The following is a 20318-nucleotide window of genomic DNA, read 5'->3' as shown; positions in this document are numbered from 1 at the left end:
GGTAAATGTGATCTATATGGACTTCAGTAATACAAGGTTCCCCATGGGAGAATGGTTAGCAAGGTTAGATCTCATGGAATACAGGGAGAACTAGCCATTTGGATTCAGAACTGGCTCAAAGGTAGAAGACAGAGGATGGTGGTGGAGGATTGTTTTTCAGACTGGAGGCCTGTGGCCAGTGGAGTGCCACAAGGATCGGTGCTGGGCCCTCTACCTTTTGTCATTTACATAAATGATTTGGATGTGAGCATAAGAGGTACAGTTAGTAAGTTTGCAGATGACACCAAAATTGGAGGTGTAGTGGACAGCAAAGAGGGTTACCTCAGATTACAACAGGATCTGGACCAGATGGGCCAATGGGCTGAGAAGTTGCAGATGGAGTTTTATTCAGATAAATGTGAGGTGCCGCATTTTGGGAAAGCAAATCTTAGCAGGACTTATACACTTAATGGTAGGGTCCTAGGGAATGTTGTTGAACAAAGAGACTGTGGAGTGCAGGTTCATAGCTCCTTGAAAGTGGAGTCACAGTTAAATAGGATAGTGAAGAAGGTGTTTGGTATGCTTTCTTTTATTAGTCAGAGTATGGAGTACAGGAATTGGGAGGTCATATTGCGGCTGTACAGGACATTGGTTAGGCCACTGTTGGAATACTGCGTGCAATTCCGATCTCCTTCCCATCGGAAAGATGTTGTGAAATTTGAAAGGGTTCAGAAGAGATTTACAAGGATGTGACCAGCATTGGAGGATTTGAGCTATAGGGAGAGGCTGAACAGGCTGGGGCTGTTTTCCCTGGAGAGAGGGCTGAGGGGTGACCTTATAGAGGTTGACAAAATTATGAGGGGCATGGATAGGATAAATAGACAAAGTCTTTTCCCTGGGGTGGGGGAGTCCAGAACTAGAGGGCATGGGTTTAAGGTGAGAGGGGAAAGATATAAAAGAGACCTAAGGGGCAACTTTTTCACGTAGAGGGTGGTACATGCATGGAATGAGTTGCCAGAGGAAGTGGTGGAAATGCTGGTACAATTGCAACATTTAAGAGGCATTTGGATGGGTATATGAATAGGAAAGGTTTGGAGGGATATGGGCCGGGTCTGGCAGGTGGGACTAGATTAGGTTGGGATATCTGGTCGGCATGGACGGGTTGGACCGAAGGGTCTGTTTCCATGCTGTACATCTCTATATCTCGATGACAAGAGATACAACTTCTTTAGTAAACCACACTCCCTCACTCGACTACTTCATGCCTGACAGGTACATACTTAGCAAGGCCACACAGTAGCTGTTCTTAAATAAGCTCCATATTTCAATTGTGCCCATCCCTGCAGTCTCCTTCCCCATCCTAAATCTTGCCTAATCGCATTCTAATTGCCTTTCCCTGAGCTATAACTCTTGCCCTGCGGTGTATATACCTATCCCTTAGGGTGTGGGTTTGCTCGCTGAGCTGTAGGTTTGATATCCAGACGTTTCATTACCTGGCTAGGTAACATCATCAGTGGCGACCTCCAAGTGAAGCAAAGCTGTTGTCTCCTGCTTTCTATTTATATGTTTGTCCAGGATGGGATTCCTGGGGTTTGTGGTGATGTCATTTCCTGTTCGTTTTCTGAGGGGTTGATAGATGGTATCTAGATCTCTGTGTTTGTTTATGGCGTTGTGGTTGGAGTCTGGATTAGTGGTACTGGAAGAGCACAGCAGTTCAGGCAGCATCCAAGGTGCAGCGAAATCGACATTTCGGGCAAAAGCCCTTCATCAGGAGGGTTGTGGTTAGAGTGCCAGGCCTCTAGGAGATCTCTGGCATGTCTTTGCTTAGCCTGTTCCAGGATAGATGTGTTGTCCCAGTCAAAATGGTGGTTTTTTTCTTCCATATGTAGGGCTACGAGGGAGAGGAGGTTGTGTCTTTTTGTGGCTAGCTGGTGTTCGTGTATCCTGGTGGCTAACTTTCTTCCTGTTTGTCCTACATAGTGTTTGTGGCAGTCCTTGCATGGAATTTTGTAGACGACGTTGGTTTTGTCCATGAGTTGTACTGGGTCTTTTAAGTTTGTTAGTTTTTGTTTGAGGGTGTTGCTGGGTTTGTTACTAGGATTCCGAGGGGTCTTAGTAGCCTGGCTGTCATTTCTGAAACTTCTTTGATGTATGGTTAGGTGGTTAGGGTTTCTGGCTGTGTTTGGTCTGCTTGTCGTGGTTTGTTCCTGAGGAATCTGCAGACTATATTTTTTGAGTATCCGTTCATCTTGAATACATTGTATAGGTAGTTCTCCTCTGTTTTCTGAGAGGATTCCTAGAGGCCTGGCACTCTTGCAATATTCCAACAGTGGCCTATTCCAACCTACACCCTAAACCTCAACCTGAGCTACAAACTTTCACAAACCGTGCAAATTACCTATCCCTTTCCATCACTAAAGTAAACACAACCTAATTGTGGTCACTATCACCAAAATGCTCACCTACCTCCAAATCTAACACCTGGCCAGGTTCATTACCCAATGCCAAATCTAATGTGACCTCGCCCTTTGTTGAGCAGAGGAGTTGTCTCCAATTGACTGGCTTCTCCATTGGTTAATATTTATTCATCATCATTAAAACAAATATTTGCTCATGATTATATTGCCATTTATGGAATCTTGCTATGTGCAAATTGGTTGCTGTATTTCAGACATTACAGCAGGGAATACACTTCAAATGTATTTCAACAAGCTGTAAAGTACAACATAATTGTACAAATACAAGTCTTTCTTTCATAGGTTTCCTTGACCATAATTATCTTGTGATATTGCTATCTAGTGACAGAAAAGAAATGGCCTTAAATGGTAGGGCAAACACTTACACTTTAAGGAGCTGCAGGAGCCTGATTAACCCTACAGGTCCTATTACCAGCTTGAGAATATCAACCTCTCCTGCTGTCAAGGCCCTGGGGCTGTCTCAGTGAACATCAGCCATGAGAACACAATTTTTAAAATCAGCGCAGATCATCTCTTTGTTCCAGTGATGTAACAAATTAGCTTATGAACACGGGATGCCTGTTCTACTACTCAATTAGATCAATGGCTTCCCGTACCCTAATTCAATTTATTTACTTCATTCCATTTCATTGCTACTCACGCATTTAAAAAAATCTACCATCTGCAGAGGGTAACATTTCAACAAACTCCCACCATCCACAGTATTTTGGGGAGACAAGTCTAGGCTTCATGTTTTGAGTGGATTGATGGACAGGACTGGAAATGTTAGTAAATGCACATAGATTATTATAAATAGATTACAAATAGACAAAACTTAGAACACATGATACAACTGCCAGTGCACATACAGAAATCACTTCCTGTTAGATTGAAGGATGCAAAATATTTAGAGTTTTTTAAAAAAAGCACAGGATCAGTTTTCTAAATCTGTCCACAATGGAAGTGTATTGTACACGATAAAGATTTGTTCAATGAACAGAATCAGGAGTCTAGCAACTGGAATTGTGACAACACACTACCCATGAAAAAACAAATTTGCCTTAATTCCACAAGGGACGTATACGAATGTCAGTTCATTCAATTAGAGACTGAGAGAACACTCTACAGACTGCAGTCAAAGTGAAAGGTAACCTCAGTATTTATGTGCATCCAGGACTCTATCACATTGGAAAACAAAACACAGAACCCTGAACATTTAGCACAGGAAAATGCCCTTCAGTTCAACATGTCTCCACCAACCATGATGCCATTCTAAATTAATCACATTTGCCTGTATATAGTCCCCTCTAATCAATCTATATTCTCTGCCTTCTAAATGCTTCTTAAAAATCACACAACACCAGATTATAGTCCAACAAGTTTATTTGAAAAAACATTGCCTGGCAATCTTCCTTAAACTTTCCCACCCTCACCTTAGGCCCCCTACGCTCCCTATTATTTGATATTGCCACCCTGGGAAAAAGATTCCAATTTTCCACTGTCTATGCCTCTCAATTTTCTACAGTTCGATCAGGTCCTTCTTCAGCCTCTGATGTTCCAATAAAAACAATCCAAGTAAAGACAATCCAAACCTCTTCTTATACCTACCACATTTCAATCTGGGCAAGATCCTGGTAAATCTCTTTTGCACCGTCTCCAAAACCTCCACATCCTTCACATAGAGTGGCAACAGTTACTGCACACACTACTCCAAATGTGGCCTAACTTAAAATCTTACACAGCTGCAACATGACTTGCCAACGTTTATACACAACATTCTGACCAATGAAGACAAGCTTGTCACATGCCTTATTTATCAGCTTATCCACTTGTGCTTCCACATACAGGGAGCTATGGACTTGCACCCAAGATCTGGGGTGGCACGGTGGCACAGTGGTTAGCACTGCTGCCTCACAGCGCCAGAGACCCGGGTTCAATTCCCGCCTCAGGTGACTGTCTGTGTGGAGTTTGCACGTTCTCTCTGTGTCTGTGTGGGTTTCCTCCGGGTGCTCCGGTTTCCTCCCACAGTCCAAAGATGTGCAGGTCAGGTGAATTGGCCATACTAAATTGCCCGTAGTGTTAGGTTAGGGGTAAATGTAGGGGTATGGGTGGGTTACGCTTCGGCGGGTCGGTGTGGACTTGTTGGGCCGAAGGGCCTGTTTCCACACTGTAATGTAATGTAATGTAATGTAATCTCTCTGTACATCAATGCTGCTAAAGGTTCTGCCAGTTACTGAAGAACTTCCTCTTGCATTTGACCTCCCAAGATGCATCTCCTCACAGTTGGCTGGAATAAACTCCATCTGTCATTTCTCTGTGCAACTTTCCAACTACTCTGCATCCAGCTGTATCCTTTGATAACCTTCTTCTCTATTCACAACTGCACTAACTTCATGTCATTTGCACAAATTCAATGTTAAAACAGCATTCTAATTAAACGATCAATGAACAGTTCTGGAAGAAAGAAAAAGACAAGTCAAGGACATCTAAAAGTCAAAATTGTTGCTCATTTACCATTCTGTAAAGTCTGTGCACGTGACTCCTTCCCAAGGTTGGTGTGGAACCCTGTTCCCAGCGATGGAGCTTTACCAGCACCTGGAATATAAAAGTTCAGAATCAAAGTGAATGAACAAAAAGTACTAAAGTATGATTTTTTTAGAAGGATGTAAAACTAAGGTTACCATGTTGACAAAGGACAGACTGTATGAAGAAATATTAAGAAGCATGGGCAGTGGGAACAGCTGTGGACAGTGTGAGCACACTACTAAGTTCAACAGAGACTAAGCAGTGGAGGCTATTTGATCCTTACAGCTTGCTCTGTGAATCAATATGATCATGACTGATTTTCAATCTCAATTTCACCTTTTCTCATCATCGCCCATCTAAAAATGTCAAACTCTCTCAATGGCCACTCAAGCAAGCTGTGGTCATCCAGAGAATTTCAACCTTGAAATTTCTCATCATCCCAAACGTAAAAGAATAGCCCCTTACCCCGAGAGGGTGACCCGTGTTAGAGATTCAATTAAACAGCCTGTCAGCATCCAGCCCAACAAGCCCTATAACAACTTTACCTGCTCCAACAATGTTGTCTCCTACTTTTCTAATCTCCAGGAAATATTGGCTTAACCTACTCAAATCATTCCTAACCTCTCCCTGGTTCAGCAATCAATGTGGTAAACCTGTAAAAACCCTTTCAGGAAATCGTTCATTGAATGAGGCAATCACACAGTACATTTTTATATTCATTCAGGGTATGAGGGCTTTACTAGGTGGGCCAGCATTACTCATTGTTAATTACCCTGGGTACTACACAATACTCCAAATGTGATCTCAAGGCTTTACATAGTTTCAAAACCACTCATTTTATTCCTATGCTATAACTGTTTTGTAATTAAAATCAACATCCAATTTGCCTTCCCAACTGCTTGCTGAATCTGCATGCAAACTTTGTGATTAATCTACATGTGCAACCAGCTCACCATGAATGCCAGTTTTAACAATATTCTCCTTTTTTCTTTCATTTTCCCTATCAAAGTGGACAGTTTCTCACATCCTACACATTTTCACTGAATCACTTGACCTATCTAAACTCTTCTGTAGCGTCCTTGTTTCTCCCTCATGTCTAACTTTCCCACCCAAATTCATATTAAGATTCTTCAGAAATCATATTTCAGCAAGGTGTTCGATAAGGTTCCCCACAGTAAGCTATTATACAAAATGCGGAGGAATGGGATTGTGGGAGACAAAGCAGTTTGGATCAGTAATTGGCTTGCTGAAAGAAAACAGAGGGTTGTAGTTGATGGAACATTTTCATCTTGGTGGAGAAAGTGAGGACTGCAGCTGCTGGAGATCAGAGCTGAAAATGTGTTGCTGGAAAAGCGCAGCAGGTCAGGCAGCATCCAAGGAGCAGGAGAATCGACGTTTCGGGCATGAGGGCTCATGACCGAAACGTCGATTCTCCTGCTCCTTGGATGCTGCCTGACCTGCTGTGCTTTTCCAGCAACACATTTTCAGCATATTCATCTTGGTGTCCAGTTACTGGTGGCGTACCACAAGGGTCAGTGTTGGGTCCACTGCTGTTCGTCATTTTTATAAATGACCTGGATGAGGGCTTAGAAGAGTGGGTTAGTAAATTTGCGGATGACACTAAGGTCGGTGGAGCTGTGGATAGTGACGAAGGATGTAGTAGGTTGCAGAGAGACATAGATAGGATGCAGAGCTGAGCTGAGAGGTGGCAAATGGAGTTTAATGTGGACAAGTGTGAGGTGATACTCTTTGGACTGAGTAATCAGAATGCAAAGTACTGGGCTAATGGTAAGAATCTTGGGAGTGCAGATGAGCAGAAAGATCTCGGTGTCCATGTACACAGATCCCTGAAAGTTGCCTCCCAGATTGACAGGGTTGTTAAGAAGGCATACAGTGTTTTGGCCTTTATTAATAGAGGGATTGAGTTCCAGAACCAGGAGGTTATGCTGCAGTTGTACAAAGCTCTGGTACAGCCACAGTATTGTGTACAGTTCTGGTCACTGCATTATAAGGAGGATGTGGAAGCTTTGGAAAGGGTGCAGAGGAGATTTACTAGGATGTTGCCTGGAATGGAAGGAATGTCTTACGAGGAAAGGCTGAGGGCCTTGAGGCTGTTCTCGTTAGAGAGAAGAAGATTGAGAGGTGACTTAATAGAGACATAGAAGATAATCAGGGGGTTAGATAGGGTGGACAGGGAGAGCCTGAAAGGGAGAGTTCGAAAGCATCATCCCTTTACCCTGAGGCTGTGCCATCAGGTCTTAATCTCTCCTACAAGTGGAAATATCTTCTCCATGTCTACTGCATCCAGGCCTCTCAGTATTGTCTAAGTTTGAATCAGAACACCTCTCATTGCTCTGTCATCACGTACAGACCCACAGTCTTCAATCGCTCCTCATATGACAAGACCTTCAACCCCAGGATCATTCTTGTAAGCCTCCTCTAGATCCCTCTAATGCTAGCATATCCTTCCTGAGATACAAAGCCAAAAGCTGTTCACAATACTGTATTCCAAATGTGGTCAGAACAGAGCCTTTTACAATCTCAGTATGACATTTCTGCTCTTGTATTATTGCCCTCTTAAAATGAATGCAAACATTGCATTTGCCTTCCTAATTGCCAACTGAACATGCATGCTAACCTTAAGAGAATCTTGAATAAGGACTCTCAAGTTCCTTTGTGTTTCAGATTTCTGAAAGCTTTCCCATTTAAAAAAATAGTCTACGTCTCTATTCTTCCTACCAAAGTGCTTAACCTCATACATAATGTTTTCCATCTGCCAGTTCTTTGCCCACACTCCAATCCTTCTGCAGCCTCCCTGTATCCTCAACACTATCTGTCCCTCTACCTATCTTTGTGTCATCTACAAACTTAGCAACAATGCCCTCAGTTCCTTCATTCAGATCATTAATGTTTAACATAAATAGTTGTGGTCCTAACACCCCCTCTGGAGCTCCTTGAATCACCTGCTGCCCTCCTAAATATGACCCCTTTATCCCAAGATGAGTGATGAAAGCAGAGCAATAGACAGCGTCTATTTGGGGGTCAAAAAGTGTGGCCTCACATTCCTGATGAAGGGCTTATGCCCAAAACATTGATTCTCCTGCTCCTCTGATGCTGCCTGTCCTGCTGTGCTTTTCCAGCACACACTTTTTGTCTCTTATCTCCAACATCTGCAGTCCTCACTTCCTGCTCCGTTGTCTACATGTGATTCAGCAAAGCGTCCAACAATGTTCCCCATGATAGACTGGTTAGCAATTAGATCACATGGAGTCAGGGTGGAAGACAGCCAATCAGTTTACAAAATTAATTTAAAGTTAGGAGTCACAGCATAGTGATAGAGGGTTGTTTTTCAGACTGGAGGCCTGTGACCAACAATGGTTAACTGTATACTACGCACCCTTGATCAGATGGGCCAATGAATGACAGATGGAGTTTAATTTAGCTAAATGTAAAAGTGTTGCATCTTGGTAATGTAAACCAGGGCAGGACTTATACACTTAATGATAAGGCCCTGGGGAATGTTGCCAAACAATGTATAGGTACGTAGTTCCTTGAAAGTGAAGACATAGGTGGTGATTGGCATGCTTGCCTTCATTGGTCAGAACACTGGATTTGGAAGTTGGGATGTCATGTTGTGACTGGACAGGACATTGGTGAGGTTACTTTTGAAATAATGCGTTCAATTCTGGTCATTTACAGGAAGGATGTTAGATTAGATTCTCTGCAGTTTGAAAACAGGCCATTTGGCCCAACAAGTCCACACCAACCTTCCGAAGACTAACCCACCCAGACGCATTTCGCCACATTAGCCCGATGCACCTAACACTACGAGCAATTTAGCCTGGCCAATTCACCTGACCTGCACATTTTTGGACTGTGGGAGGAAACCAGAGCACCCGGAGGAAACCCATGCAGACACGTGGAGAATGTGCAAACTCCACATAGACAGTTGCCCAAGGGGGGAATTGAACCTGTGATCCACTATGCCGCCCCCCAAAATCGGAAGCAAACTCCACCCCAGCCATAGCCGGTAGGATTCAAACTTGCACAGGGAAGCCCCAAAGAATTCCAAATCCCTCACCTTAACCACTCGGCCACAACTACCCAGACACTTGAGCAAAACTGCTGTTAAACTTGAAAGGATGCAGAGAAGATTTATAAGGGTTTTGCCAGGACTGGAGGGTTTTCATTTTAGGGAGACTGAAAAGGCTGGGAGCTTTGGAGACTGAGGGGTGACCTTATAGAGGTCTATAAAATCATAAGGGACATGGATAGGGTGAAAAGCAAAGGTCTTTTTTTCCCAGGCTAGGCGAGTCCAAAACGAGAAGGCATAGGTTTACGGTGAGAGGGGAACAATTTAAAAGGGACCTAAGGCAAAACTTTTTCACAGAGGGTGGTACGTGTGTGGAATGAGCTGCCAGAGGACGTGATGGAGGCTGGTATAATTACAACATTTAAAAGGCATCTGGATGGGTATACGAATAGGAAGGGTTTGGAGGGATATGGGCCAAATGCTGGCTAATGGGACTAGATGAGATTGGGATGTCTGGTCAGTGCCGACGAATCCGACAGAAAGGTCTGTTCCTATCATGTATGACTAACCAGTTTCAAAAGATGAGGCCTCATAGCATTCACACCACTCAGCGAGCAAACCACATTCATTCACACCAGTGTAACCTGCGGATTGATGACCTGAATCTATAATGCAGGCTAACACCCCTGACAAAGCACTGAAGGGCACTTAGGAAAATCCTATTATAGGTAAACAGGAAACAGATATTAGAGACAAATAAGTCATGCTGGGGTTGACAGACTTTAATCTTTTTTAAAAATATGGAATCATGGGATGTGGGTGTCACTGGCTGGGCCATCATTTATTACCTGTCCTTGAGAAGGTGGTGGTGAAGTACTTTCTTGAACCATTACATTCCGTGCGTTGTAGGAAGACCCACAATGTCATAAGAGAGATTTTGACCCAGCAACATTGAAGGAACTGTGCAGGTACATAGTTCATTGAAAGTGAATGTGCAAGTAGAAGGGCGAAGGCAGCAGCATTTAGCCCGCTTGTCTTTATTGGTCAGTGCCTTGATTATACGAGTTAAGACACCATGTCATGGCTGTACAGGACATTGGTTAGGCCACCTTTGGATTACTGTGTTCAGTTCTTGTCTCCCTGCTACAGGAAGGATGTTGTTAAATTTGAAAGGGTTCAGAAAAGATTTATAAGGATGTTGCCGGAGTTGGAGGGTTTGAGCTATAGAGAGAGACTGAATAGGCTGGGGCTGTTTTCCCTGGAGCATCAGAGGCCAAGGGTCACCTTATAGAGGTTTATAAAATCATGAGGGGTATGGATAGGGTAAATAGACAAGATCTTTTCCTCCTAGAGTATGGAGCCCAAAACCAGAAGGCATAAGTTTAAGATGAGTGGGGAAATATTTAAAAGGGATTAAAGGGGCAGCTTTTTCATGCAGAGGATGGTGTATGTGTGTGTGGAATGAACTGCTAGAAGAAGTGGAGGAGACTGGTACAATTACAATATTTAAAAAGGTATCTGGATGGGCATGTGACCAGGCAAAGTTTAGAGGGATCTGGGCCATATGCTGACAAATGGGACCAGATCAGATTGGGATGTCTAGTCAGCACAAGTAAGTTGGACCAAACGGTCTGTTTCTGTGCTATGACTCTAGTATCATGCCGCAGGAATCAGTGTTGGGCTCTCAACTATTTACAATCCACATCAATAACATGGACGCAAGGGCCACTGACTGAAAGTAGCTCACTTGGTTGGCACCACATTCACAATATTCACTGCTTTCACCACAGATGCTCAGTCATGGCTGTATCAGTTATAGAATGGACTGCAGAACTTCAGAGGTTCCTGAGACAACACCTTCCAAACCTAAAGCCATCATCATCTCCAAGGACAAGGACAAGAGCTAGATTAGAACACCTACAAGTTCCTCTCCAAGCTACTCACCATACTAACTTGGAAATATATCATTATTCCTTCAGTATTACTGGGACGAAGTGCTGGAACTCCATCACTAATGGTATTGTGGATGAACCGATATCAAATGAACTACAGTGATTCAAGAAGGCCACCATCTCAGATTAATGAGAAATGGGGCAATCCGTGCTGGCCCAACCACTGAAGTGTAAATTCCGAATTAAACAAAAATAAGAAAAATCTTATCACAATATTAAAAGTGCAGTTGAGCTCACCTGCTCAAAATGTAACAAACATGGCCTGAACATTACCATGTGGAAAATTACTGTGCACAAATTGGCTGTTTTTGTTTCCTCAAATTACAAGGAATGATTTCAATAATAGCACTTTGGAAATAAAAATGGTTCCAATATTGAGCAAAGGCAGTGATGTGGTGATAAAGTCACTGGACTAACAATACTGAATCCCAGAACAACGTTCTGGTACATGGGTTCAAATGCTGCACAGGTGGATAGTGTGGTCAAGAAGACATATGATAGTCTTGCCTTCATCAGACGGGGTATTGAGTATGAGAGCTGGCAGATCATGTTAAAATTGGACAAGACATTGGTTCGGCTGCATTTAGAATACGGTGTACAGTTCGGGTCGCCACATTACCAAAAGGATGTGGACGCTTTGGAGAAGGTTTACGAGGATGTTGCCTGGTATGGAAGGTGCTAGCTATGAAGAGAGGTTGAGTAGGTTAGGTTTGTTTTCATTAGAAAAAAGGAGATTTGAGGGGGGACCTGATTGAGGTTTACAAAATCATGAAGGGCATAGACAGGGTAGATAGAGATAAGCTTTTTCCCAGGGTGAAGGGTTCAATAACAAGAGGTCACGTGTGAAAGGTGAGAGGTGAAAAGTTTAAGAGGGATACACGCGGCAAGTACTTCACACAGAGGGTGGTGGGTGTCTGGAACACGTTGCCAGCAGAGGTGGTAGGGGCAGGCACGATAGATTCATTTAAGGTGCATCTGGACAGATGCATGAGTAGGTGGGGAGCAGAGGGATACAGATGCTTAGGAATTGGGTGACAGGTTTAGACAGTGGATTTGGATCGGCTCAGGCTTGGAGGGCCGAAGGGCCTGTACCTGGGCTGTAAATTTTCTTTGTTCGTTGTTCTAACATGGCAGGTGATAACATGTGGATTCAACAAAAATCTGGTACAGAAGATCAGCCTAACTGTGACCATGTAACCACTGTCCATGGTCATAAAAAGCCAACTGGATCACTAACATCCTTTAGGGAAGAGAATCTGCTGCTCTTATCTGGTCTGGCTGACATGACTCCAGACCAGTGTGGTTGACTGTTAACTGCCCTCTATACAGTACAAATGAACAATAAACACAGACACAGCTAGTGACACCTACATCCCATAAACAAACTAAATTGATAATCAAAGGATGGACATTTAAGGGAAGTAGCAATGAATGATTAAGATTTGGAAGCCACTGTTGCAACCATAGTCAATATTAACATGTCGAAGAGAATGTGATAGTAGCCATCAAGGTGAGCAAAGGAGTGGAACTAACAATAAAGAACTGGAAAAATTTGAAGGAATTCTGTGTGGTTGAATGGGTTTCTTCTTTGTCTTCCTATTTCTGGACACCATTACCAGTGATCATTCAGGCTGGTTTATTCCACTTTGCAGAATCTAAAAGATTTCCTGAACTAAATGGTTCATTGATTACAGAGCAGTATAATGACTCACCAAGATAGAAGTGTTCATACAAATATCCATATAAACTGGGTTATGGTAACACCAACATTTGCTCAGCTATACCATCACGGACTAACTTAGTTACAAAAATAGCCAGAGATTGGGTCACGGGTACCTGTGCGAAGGATGGCAGGACAGCTTGACTAGAAATAATTAGGGCCCGAATTCTGCAAACTGCAATAAGTAAGGCATTGAAGACTCATGCAAGTCAGAGGAGACTATACAAATGGAAAGTATTGAAGTTGTGTTGGTAAGTAGCCAAGTTCAGTAGGGCAGGACCTGGCTGAAACACATGGCTGACCGGGTCATATTTATGGTCAACCATGTGTTGTTTCTGGTTTTTTTTTATATCATTATGCAGTTTCTGGTTCTATCCAAAGATGCAATCAGACCTGCTGAGTTTCCCTAACCTTTTTCAGTTCTTTTGCAGTATGTAACCATTACAGTACAACTCAGAGGAAGTCATAATTGAATCATACAGTTCTCTGGTCAGACAACTCATCCACTGATCGCTCAGATGATAAAAGCAAGGCATTTTGAGTCACAAGAGGCTGACTTCTTGAATAGAGTGGAGAAACTGAGGATTGTCAGCCTTGCCAGATGTGACAGGCAGCAACCTAGATATGTGCAAGATACAAAACAGTGCTTGAAATGTTCACCTCAATCAGTACCAAAAATAAAGCATGCCAATCAGTGAGGAGTTTGCATGTGCTCCTGGTTTGTGTGGGTTTCCTCCAGCTGCTCTGGTTTCCTCGCAGAGTACAAATGCCATACAGGTTAGATGGATTGACCAAACTTAACATTGGCCCATAGTGTCCAGGGATATGCAGGCGAGGTTGGTTAGACATGGGAAATTCAGGGTTACAGGGCTAGGGTGGAGGGTAGAGTCTGGGTGGGTTGCTGTTCGGAGGGGTGGTGCAGACTTGATGAGCTGAATGGTCTCTTTCAGCATTGTATAAATTCTATAAATTCTATGAAAGGCAAGTTGAGGAACACTGAGAATGCAGGAGGCAAAATAAACAATTAGATTGTCAGCAGGGTGATGGATACAAAATTAGTAATTGTGAAAGATTTGGTTAGTGAAATTCTACGGCCTTTCTGAATGGATATATTAGAATAAGGTGAATGGTTTGTTGTCTGCAAACAACTTGTGGTTCAATCACAAGCATTCCAGCAGTTACAGTGGTGAATTAAAGCAGGTAGTACACTACCAGCTGCACTGCAGCAACTCACCAATGCTCCTTCGACAACATCTTCCAAACCCACAACTTTACCCCTCTAGAAAGTAGTGGGCAAATAGTGGGAATACCAGCACCTGCAGACCCCACACCATCCTGCCTTGGAAATATATCATTGTTCCTTCACTGTTGCTGGATCAAAATCCTAGAATTCCCTTCTAAAAAGCACTGTTGGTATCCCCATGGCCTGCAGCTCAACACCACCACCTCCAGGGCAATTAGGATTGGATAGTGAAGGCTGGCCTTGCCACTGATAATAACATCCCAAAAAACAATATTGTAAACAAAAGCTCCATTATTAACTTTGGATATTGATATACGTGCAGAAAAATATCATGGAATTACTTGGACTGTTTTGGCTGACTCAGGAACAGTCAGCATTCTCTTCAGACACTGCAGGTTATAACAAGTAAACCCAGGGATTCAAACAAACCTGGAAGCCTGACGTCTGTATGCACTGTTAGTGCAGCACAATAACCTTTCCCATTTTCATTGTGACGCCTGTATGTGTTTGGAAGAGAAACTGGTAGGTGGTGGTTAACAGAAACAGGGACATGTGAAAACCTTGAATTGCTATCATGATATCTAACAAGATTAGGAGGCTCAGATAATTCACACAGAAACCCCAACTCAAACCATGCTAAATTGCCCGCAGTATTCAGGGATGTGTAAATTAGGTGCATTAATTAGGGGTAAACGTAGAGTAATAGGATCGGGGAATGGGTCTGCTTGGGTTACTCTTCAGGAAGCATCCAAGGAGAAGCAGAATCGATGTTTCAGGCATAAGCCTTTCATCAGGAACAATTAAACAATCACCATCCGTATTACTATAACTCTGAAAAACACCTCAGTATTTCATAGAAATGGGCCCTGCAAAATGGAACAGGAGCATATAATAGGAAAGGGGATCAAAAAAGGCTATCCAAACAGGGGATTTAAGGAAGAACTTAGAGAAGAATTCAGGGACAGAATTCCGAGCTTAAGACCAAGCTGCTACCAATGTGTGTGTGTGTGAGAGACAGAGAGCGAGAGACAGAGAGAGAGAGAGAGAGACAGAGAGCGAGAGACAGAGAGCGAGAGACAGAGAGCGAGAGACAGAGAGCGAGAGACAGAGAGCGAGAGACAGAGAGCGAGAGACAGAGAGAGAGAGACAGAGAGAGAGAGAGAGAGAGAGAGAGAGAGAGAGAGAGAGAGAGAGAGAGATATCAAACCAATGAAATGATCTGATGTTTTGGGGTATAAAACCAGACATTTTGAACAGTTAGGGGGAAAACTGCCAAGAAAACCAACAAGTATAGTCTGCTCACCGAATAGCTTTCTGAAAGGTACCGGTTCATAAGAAATTTTGCCGCAGAAGACCGAAGCTGAGCTAGAAAAATCTACAAAGGAGAATCGACAAAGCTGACTGGTTTTGAAATGTGATTTTTTTTTAAAATCGGACCAGTATTGTAGGGTGGGAGGTAAAGGATAGGTTTCAGAGAAAGGAGTTGGAAATAGCTGTTGTTTAATGTTACCTTTTGGAATTGTTAATTTTTACTTTAAGTAGTGACCTCGGGGATAGTTCTTTGCCTCTCGAATGTAACAGATTACGGCGCGAGCTGAACTTCTCTGTGTGTCGGGTTTACATTAGCAGAGGGGTTTGCCCCATGTCGTAACAATGGAATGATTACATCTTCAGGAATCAACAAAATGCCAATATTTATCCCACAAACAACATCAGTGAGACAAATAATCTGGCCATTATGTCCTTGCAATTTGTTGCAAGCTCATCAATTAAACTGGGCCATGTCAGTTTTTAGCGATGCTCAAGAAGTCAAAATAAGTCCCCTGGAAATGTGAGCTTCAGGAGATTACAAAAAGGAGGCACAAAGCAGGCCATGAAGGGATTTAAAAGCAAGGGTGAGAATTTTGAAAATCAATACAATGTTTAACTGGGGGTCAAGCAAAAGGCAGAGAACACAGGAGGGAGTAGGTAAGCAGTATCTGGGGCAAATTACACACTGGCAGCAGAGTTTTGGATGATTTTAAACTTACAGAAGATAGAAAATGGACAGGATGTGTCTGAGTCACAGAGGATGGTCATTGTGATGTGGGTGGAAATATGCCATATTAGTAAGGCAGTGAACAGGTAGTCAGACACTCATCACACACAACACCAAGGACACTAACAGTCGTGTTCAATCTCAGACAGGGAGAAGAATGTGGCGCCCACTGTTGAAGGTGTTGGGTTATTAAATGAGATTTCCAGTTCCCCTTTGGGTAGATGATCGCATTGCAGTATTCAGGAGGCAACCAGGCAGTTCTACTTGGTGTCCTGGTTATTAATTATCTCTTGACCAATATCAGGCGATCTGGCCATATCGCTCTGCTTGATATTTCTCAATTCAGTTTAGGTAGTTAACTGAACATCCATTCGGGAGATGCTGGGGGAAGTGGGTTCAAATCTCACCCTGGCAGATGGTGAGCATTTAAATTTAACAAAACCCTGGAATGAAAAGCTAACCTGGGGGAAATCATGTAACCACTGTCGTTGATCGTAAAGACCCAAGTGGGTTCACCACCATCCTTTGAGGAAAGAAAGCTGCATCGTACCTGGTCTGGCCTATATGTGACTCCAGACCCAGTGACATGGATGACTCTTAATTGTCTTCTGAGCAATTAGAGATGGGCAATAAATGCTAGTCCACCCAGTGACAGTCACAGCCCATGAATGGATAAAAGGAAAAGCCACATCTCATCACCTCAAACTAGCTTTCAGGCACCCCATATGACTCAATTTGATTTATCATTACATGTACTTAAGTACAGTGAAAAGTTTTGTTTTATGTGCAATACAAGTAGATCATAACATAGAAAGATCATAGGGGGATTGAACGTAGCGAGGAATACAAGGTTACAGCTGGAAAAAAGGTGTACAAAAAGTAAGATCAACATTCAATTTGAAATCTGAGAGGCCCATTCAGCAGTCTAACAACAGCAGGGAAGAAGCTGTTCTTCAATCTGTTGGTGTGTGTGTTTAAGCGTTTGTATCTTCTGCCCAACAGAAGAGGTTAGAAGAGATTAAAACCAGTGTGGGAGGGGTGTTGACGATATTAGCTATCTTTCTGCAGAATCAAGAAGTATAGACGGAGTCAATGGAAGGAAGGTTGGTTTGTGTGATGGTCTGGGCTGTGTCCACAATTCTCTGTAGTTTGTTATGGTCCTGGGCAGAGCAGTTGCCGTACTAAGCTGTGATGCATCCAGATAGAATGCTTTTTTATGGAGCATCTGTTAAAGTTTGTGGTTGTCCTTACAGACCCGCTGAATTTCCTTTGCCTCCTGAGCCTTCTTGACCATCACATCAACATGGGTTATCAAGGACAGATTGTTGGTGATCGTCACTCCTAGGAACTTGACACTCTTGACCATCTCCATCTCAGCTCCGTTGATTTGGATCGGGCTGTGCCTTCTTCCTTGCTTCCTGAAGTTGATGATCCGTTCTTTAGTTTTGCTGACAGTGAGGGAGAGATTGTTATCACTGCACCATTACACACCAAGCACTCAAGTTTCCAGGAGTACAGTCTACTGACCACTCCATTCCCTTCCTCGTGAGAAGATGCACTGTTTGTGCCCTGGTTGTGGCAAATGGAGTTCAATGCAGCTAAATGTGAGGTGATGCACTTTGGGAAGAATAACAGGAAGGCAGAATACTGGATCAATGGAAAGATTTTTAGTAGTGTGGATGTGCAGAGGGATCTTGGAATCCATATGCATAGATCCCTGAAAGTTGCCACCCAGGTGGATAGTGCTGTTAAGAAGGCATACAGTATGTTAATTGGTAGAGGGATTGAGTTCCAGAGCCACCGTACCAAGCTGTAACTATACAAAATACTGGTGCAGCCACACTTGGAATATTGTGTACAGTTCTGGTTGCCATATTTTGGGAAGGATGTGGAAGCATTGGAAAAGGTGCAGAGGAGATTTACCAGGATGTTGCCTGGTCTGGAGGGAAGGTCTTATGAGGAAAGACTGAGAGACTTGGGTCTGTTTTCATTGGAGAGAAGAAGGCTAAGGGGGGATTTGATAGAGACATACAAGATGATCAGAGGATTAGATAGTGTAGACAGTGAAAGTCTTTTTTCTAGGATGATGATGTCAGCATGTACGAGGGGGCATAACTACAAATTGAGGGGTGATAGATTTAAGACAGATGTCAGAGGCAGGTTCTTTACGCAGAGAGTGGTAAGGGCATGGAATGACCTACCTGCTAATGTAGTCAACTCAGTCGCAATAGGGAAATTTTAAACAATCCTTAGATAAGCACATGGATGATTTTGGGATAGTGTAGGGGGACGAGCTGAGAATAGTTCACAGGTCAGCGCAACATCGAGGGCCGAAGGGCCTGTTCTGTGCCGTATTGTTCTATGTTCTATGAGTGTGTCCCCAGATGGGAACAGGAAAATTGGCTGGGTTTTACTCTCCTAATTCACTCACTCCCTGTCAACACCTATCCCTCAAACAACATTACTAAAACAGATTTGCCATTTGCTCATTCGCTTCCCAGTATTTGTGGGAGCTTGCTATGAGCAATTTGGTTGTCAGGCTTCCCACATTACACCGAGACTACATTTCAACAAGTGCCAGAAGGTCACAAAATGGGTGGGGACACCCGGAAACCTGGCAACCTGGCAGGAAAGAAACAATGTAAATCCTTTCTTTCTTAAGCATTACAACTTCACCCTTCAGTCCTACTGCTTTTTCAGTTCTTGCCTAGTCCATATTTCAACTGTAACTACGATTCACCCTAATCCAATTTGAAGAATTGTCTGGGATTGTGTTCTGAGATCAGAGTACTAGACAACACCAGCAGCATATTATCATAGAGAAACTGGGACAAGGCAATGTACACGAGGATGGAGCCTAGTATGGTCTACATCATGCAACGCCTTCACCTGAATATAGTAATTTTGGAATTCCTACCCTGACCCCTCCTGCCTCTCCATCTCACCGCCTTCCTTTACAAACACAACTTAAAACTCACCTCTTTGACTGAGCTTTTGGTCATTTACCCTCATAACCATGTGGTTTAGTATTATACCTGCTTTATTATTTTCAGACAAAGCACTTTAGATGTTACATTTAGGATGCATGTTTGATGTTACGTTGCTGTCATGTGTGGCACTGACCGGGTAAGCTGCTTTCAGTAATGCTGGTTTTGGTCATTATATAGGCCAACAACACTGGGGAGAACACTCTCATGTTCTCTGTGATATCTTTTACAACCATCCAGGGAGTAAGACAAGATTTTGTCTGATCCAAAAGGTGGCTCTTTCCAAGAGTGCTGCAATATGCAGGAAAGCATTGAGAATATCAGCCTGGATTGTGTACTCAAGAGTCTGAAGTGGCAGTCAAAGCCATGACTTGCTGACTCAGACATCTGCAACAGTATCAGTGGACAACACACAACTGTCTGCGCTAACAAACCACACCATCCAACTGGCTTATAGGAAGTGTGTCTGTAGGGTTAGCTGGTCAATAAATACAGAACAGAAACCTACTTGTCTGAGACCCAGGCTACACTGAGGAAGTAACTTCAAGCATGGATACTGATCCCTCACAGACGGATTTTTGTTTTGTTTATTCATGTCTAAATATTAAATTCGATGACATCAGTGCTGGCATGATCAATTCATTAACAGTGAGGAAATCAACACCCTCAGTGGTGTTTGTGAATCATTGTAAATCCAGCAACATTACCTCATGGTGAGGCAAGTTAACACCGTGTGCTGCCAGTGAGGCAGGTGCCAAGTCTGTAACACTTTAATTTCAGCATTTACAAATATCAACAGCAAACCACATGATCACTTCCTGCAGAATCCGCTCCTGCATTACACAACAGCCATGTACTGCACACGGGATCAATGATGTGATGCACTTCTTTGTCAGACTGAGTCACTGCCTGTACCCCCGGACGATAACCAGCACTAACCATCCCTCCAGCACTGAACCCATCTAACCTTTCTCGCACCTTTCCCTCCAAATCTCTGGAGAACATAGTTTTAGTCTTGGTTTTGGTTTCGTAATTGAAGGAAGGATATTCTTGTTAGGGAGAGTGTGCATGAAGGTTCACCAGATCAGCGCCAGGACTGTCTTGCAAGGAGAGATTGTAAAGGCTGGAACTGTATTCCACAGAGTTTTGAAGAATGAGTAAAGATGATTGAAGATTACAAAATTCTTAGATTTTGACAGGGTGCAGATACAGATAGTCCCTATTTAATTTAGATAAATGTGAGTAGCTGCATTTTGGAAAAGCAACTCAGAAGAGGACCGACACACTTAATGGTAAGGTTCTGGGGAGTGTTGCTGATTAAAGAGACCTTGCAGTGCAGGTTCATAGCTCCTTGTAAGTGGAGTCACAGGTAGATAGGATAGTG

General features: G+C 43.1%; 1 protein-coding gene across 1 annotated transcript in view; it reads right to left on the bottom strand.

Annotated features, from left to right (window-relative positions):
- Positions 1 to 20318, bottom strand: part of LOC122553334 (BRF1 general transcription factor IIIB subunit b) — a 476022-nt gene that overhangs the window by 415861 nt on the left and 39843 nt on the right. Inside the window, exon 2 of the mRNA XM_043696898.2 lies at positions 4950 to 5030. Coding sequence (XP_043552833.1) covers positions 4950 to 5030 — 81 coding nt within the window. The remainder of the gene's footprint in view (positions 1 to 4949; positions 5031 to 20318) is intronic.

The sequence above is a fragment of the Chiloscyllium plagiosum genome, unplaced genomic scaffold, assembly GCF_037043375.1.
Source record: "Chiloscyllium plagiosum isolate Xiang-an unplaced genomic scaffold, Cpla_swu_hap1 HiC_scaffold_8, whole genome shotgun sequence".
In the NCBI taxonomy this organism is placed as follows: Eukaryota; Metazoa; Chordata; class Chondrichthyes; order Orectolobiformes; family Hemiscylliidae; genus Chiloscyllium; species Chiloscyllium plagiosum.
This window is presented reverse-complemented; position numbering and strand designations above follow the sequence as displayed.